Source organism: Malurus melanocephalus, unplaced genomic scaffold (genome assembly GCF_030028575.1).
Source record: "Malurus melanocephalus ecotype Western Australia unplaced genomic scaffold, MMel_1.1 scaffold_425, whole genome shotgun sequence".
NCBI classification, from domain to species: Eukaryota; Metazoa; Chordata; class Aves; order Passeriformes; family Maluridae; genus Malurus; species Malurus melanocephalus.
Genome location: NW_026623657.1, coordinates 92,784 through 97,342, shown reverse-complemented (window position 1 = coordinate 97,342; position 4,559 = coordinate 92,784). Strand labels below are relative to the sequence as shown.

Below are 4,559 nucleotides of genomic sequence, written 5' to 3'. Positions count from 1 at the left end.
AGGGGTTGGGTGATGGGGTAGAGCAAGAAGTGTCCTTTGCCGATGAGGGTGCGGGGGGCGCAGGGGGGCAGGCTGGGGAAGTCCGGGGCGGCTTTGCGGCGGGGGGGCGAGTCGGAGAGGAGGCTCTCCACGCTGAACGGGTTGAGCTTGTGGAAGCTGCCGGCGCCKCGGGGCCCCCCCGCGCCCCCGCTGCCGTCCCCCGACGGGGCGGCCGCGCAGTCCTTGTCGGGCGGGCGCTGGAGCCGCCCGCTCCCGCTTCTTTGGCTGGGGTAGAAGGGCTCGGCCGTCTGGTCGCAGGTGCCGGGGGGCGGCTCGGAGGGGGCKGCGGCGGCGGGGAGCGGCGGATGGGGCGGCGGGGGCTGCCCGCGGGGTTTGGCCTCAGGCGGGGCGGGCGAGAGACCCCCCCCGCCGCCGCTGTCGCTGTCGGAGCTGGGCGTGCTGTGGAGGGAGAGGGCGCTGGGCGAGTGCGGGTGGCGGCTTTGGCTTTTGAGCAGCTTCTTCTCGTGCTTTCTCTTCTTCTTCTCCATCTTCTCCAGCTCCTTCCGGGCGATTTCCTCGGGGTCCATGGGCTCCCCGCTGCACGTCGTGGGGTGCGAGTTGTGAGCCGGCCGCCCCGGGCCCTTCTTGGTGTTCTCTTTCTTTCTCCATTTGGCCCGGCGGTTTTGGAACCAGACCTACACACCGAACAACGAGAAGCAATTAACACCCAGCGCACCGGCCCTCCGCGGTGGCCGGGGCGGTGGGAGGGGGGCGGAGGGGAGAAGCGCAGCTCAGGCCTCCCTCGTCCACCCCTTCGAGGTGCCGGCAGCCCCGATCCTCAGRACCGGGCCTCTGAGAGACGGAGAGCAGGGGAGGGGGCACGAAGAGATATCCACACTTGTTTAACAGGGTAGGAAAACGAAAAAAAGGAAAAAGGGGGTGCACACTCACGCACACACACGCTGCACCCTGCCCGCACCGGCGCCACCGGGAGGGGAAGGGTTCACACAGGCCCCGGCTCTTCCCCGCGGCCGAAGGGTGCAGAAACACCGATCGCCGGCCCGATTCCCCCGCAGCAGCACCCAAAATGCRATAAACACAGCACAATAAGCGGCTGGAGCTGAGGGGGTGCCGGACAGTGCCTCGCCCAGACGTGCGGAGCTCGGAGCTCCTGCCCCTCCCGGGAGACGGAGCAGAGAGGCTGGATGAGCCCAAATTGCGGTTTGGTTTGTTACAGCTTGCTCACAGGAGAGAAATTAAATTAAATYGAAACCTCTCTGCTCCGACCCTGCTTCTCCGTGCTTTGGCAGGTCCCCGGCGTCCCCGCAGCCCGCGGGCACACGCGTCCCTCCGCGCCCCCGCGGCCCAGGGGGCTGCTGGAGCGCCCGTCCCGGCAGGACCGCGACCCCAGCTCGGAAGAACCGCAGGAACAGCGGTGCCCGAGCCCGGCTCCGCACGCTGCCCGAGCCCGGCGAGACGGAGGGAAAGCGGCTGGGAGGACACCGGGAAGCAAATCTGCGGAGGAACCGCGGCCAACGGCGCTGCCTCATGCCGGGGGAACCGTCCCCGGCTCCCGGGGTGGGTTTAAGGACGCATTCCCCGCACACGCAGCCCACTCAAAGCCGCCYCAGCACGGCAGCGGGTCCCGGCAAGATGCGGGGCCGCAGCTCGGCCTCGCCCGCTCGCAGCCACCGCGGCACAAACCAGCACCCGGAGACCCAACAGCCGGCCCGCATCCCCCCGTCCGCTTCCCATTTATTTTTTGGAAGATCCATCGAAGCAGATCGGTGCTTCCCCTCCCCATCCCGCACCGCCAAGGGCCTGAGCAGCTCGTTAAAATTAAGTTTTACAAGTTCCAATCGCTCTCGATGCAGCTACGAGCTTTATTGACATTCTTCAGCATACCCCGGCCCGTGATTAAGCCTCATATTTGCATGCTAATTTTCTCGCCCTTGACTCATTTAAGAAAAATATTTACAGCGGGAAAACATACTAAAAAAAAAGAATGTTTAGGGAACCCAGGCTGGGTTGCCACTCTTCTCGTTTTGCAAGATTTTTAAAAATAGGATAGTAATAATAATGATAATGACAAAATAAACCAGCAAGCAGTAGTGCAAGGCAGGGAACAAAAGGGCCGGGAGGCTCGGGGCTGCGGCCCAAGTGCACAGAGCCCGTCCCGGAGAGGGTCTGCGGGCCTGAGGGTCCTCCCTGGGGAGTGGTCGGCGCATGGAGAGGGTGAGGGGGGAGAAAGGAGGGGGGACACGTTTTTTACCTGCACTCTGGACTCCACCAAGTCTAGCCTGAGAGCCAGAGCCTCTCGCATAAACACGTCCGGGTAATGACTCTCATTAAACGCCTTTTCCAGCTCCTCGAGCTGCCAGCCAGTAAAATTGGTGCGGGTTCGTCTTCTTTTACAGCCAGGACTTTCCTTGTCCGGGTCACCCGAGTCTGAAAAAGCAGAAATACCTTCAGGTCCCTGGGAGACAAGCCTTCTCCCCCCCTCCCTGCCATTCACAGGAGCCTTTTAACTTTTGTGCTCGGTAGCGTTGGTAAAAGAGCGGGATTATTCACACACCTGCGCTAAAAATGGGGAGGAACCCGATCTGCCCTCGCCTCCTCCGAAAATGTACTTTACAGAACATTTATTCCTGAAGGAAGCTCTCCACAGGCACTCAGCTGGCAGAGAGAGAGAGAGAAGTTCCAATATTTGCTCCAACCACCAAAGGTTTAATTAAAAAAAAAAAAAAAAAAATTAAAAGTCCCCCCTCTTTCCCTTCCCCAGCCCCTCCGGAGCACCTGCGGGGGTCACAGATCACGGCCCCGTTCCACGCGGGACCCCGAGCACAGGGCGGCCCCTGGGCCCGATCGTGGGGCTGGGATGTTCGCAGCCTCTTTGAGTACGTACAGCTCCAGGCTGGMGATTTTCAGCCCTGGCTGCACCTCCCCTAAGGTTTTCCGCCAGGTGTGGAAATTAGGAAAAATAATAATAATAATAGTAATAATTTGTATTTAGTTGAGGTGCAGTGTGGGGCAGCTCCAGGTTTAAACAGAAGGATGTTGGGGAGACAGAATGTTTTAAGAGCTGAACAATAGCGGTGCCACAGGCCGGTGGAGAGGGAAGGACGGAGAGCGATTCCCTTTGGCTAAATCGTATAAAAAATATTTATTGCAGCTCTTCATCCCCCGAATTCCAGTGATTCCAATTATTATTTTTATTATTATCTGTTAAAGGTGTGATCCGAGCTCCCACACGATGAACTTTAGGGGAAGGCACCGGGCCGGGCCCGCTATTGTTCAGGGCACACGCGTGGCCCTGCGCCGATGGGAACGGAAAATGCTCCCGGCGCTGGGACCGGGGCCGTCCGCCCCCTCGGGGGGCCACCACAGCCGCCTAYCCTCCCCCCCGAGACACCCCAAAATTCGCAGATGAGGATAGAGRGGCCACGGGCCCGCGGTGCTTTTCTTCCTCGGCGCTGACACGCTCCGGGCGGGTCGCGCGGTGCGGGGGCGGGGGGACACACGCGACACGGGGCCGCTCCTACCTGCGAGCTTGAAGGGCTGGCTGTCCCCGCTCACCCCGCAGCCGGAGGGGATGAGCGGCGCCGGGTTGACCACAGAGGCGGCGCAGGAGCCGCTCAGTAATCCATCGATGGAGAAGGGCACGGAGGCGGCCGCCGACTGCAGCTGGTGCCCGGCCAGCTCGTAGACGTGGTGGTGCCCGAGCGGGTAAGGGAAGCCCACCATCCCCCCGAACTGGGCATGAGGATGCTCCAGGATGCGGCTGTCCATCATGGGGGCGGCTCTAGGGCGGGGGGTGCCGGCGGGGCTGGGGGCGCTGGCGGCGGGGCGGCTGGGGCCGGGGGTGCTGCTGGCGGAGGAGGCGGCGCGGCGAGGGGCTCATGCTGCAGGGCGCCGGGCGCTTTAACTTTATCAACATCAGGCTCCCAATAATTAGCTCAGGCTGGGGGAATTTGGGACCAATAAGAAACGTTAATCGGTCCTGACGTCAGAGACGTGCCAGTGTGGGGAGCAAACGTTTTCCATATCGATTGCTAATTATACCTGACATCCAGCCTCAATAAACAATATCAGAGCTGTCACAACACGACGAGGGGGGCTTTGATACGAACTCCAGCCAGGGGGGTGCGGCGGGGAGGGGGGCGGAGGGGAACGCTCGGATCTGCCTGATACCCGGTTAAATACTAAACAGTCGGAGTTACACACACACACACAGCCTCCCCCCCCAGCCCTCCAACCCACCCTCTTCCCCCTTGTCCCCTCCCCTCGCCAAATCACTAATAGATTTCCCTTTAAAACATTCACCAGCGTGTTGTGGGGATTTTTCACCAGAAATGCTCTACTCTCTGAACCTTTAAAGTGATGTTGCTCCAATTACAGAGAGACATTGAGCGGCAAATAGACTGATCCAATAATAGGAGATTCATCATCCGCTCTTTCCAGAGCTGTCACATTGAATTTAAAACTACAAGCCTTTTCATCTCCTCTCYGGCTCTATAACAGGGGAGAGGGGAGGGGGGCAGCGGGAAAAAATGGGGGGTAGAGGGGGAAGGAAAGGAAGG

General features: G+C 60.6%; 1 protein-coding gene across 1 annotated transcript in view; it reads right to left on the bottom strand.

Moving 5' to 3' along the window:
* Positions 1-3,771, bottom strand: part of UNCX (UNC homeobox) — a 4,394-nt gene extending 623 nt beyond the window's left edge. The window contains exons 1-3 of the mRNA XM_057379859.1: positions 3,522-3,771; positions 2,252-2,427; positions 4-674 (exon numbers count right to left, since the gene is read on the bottom strand). Coding sequence (XP_057235842.1) covers positions 4-674; positions 2,252-2,427; positions 3,522-3,771 — 1,097 coding nt within the window. The remainder of the gene's footprint in view (positions 1-3; positions 675-2,251; positions 2,428-3,521) is intronic.
* Between the last annotated feature and the right edge of the window lie 788 nt (positions 3,772-4,559).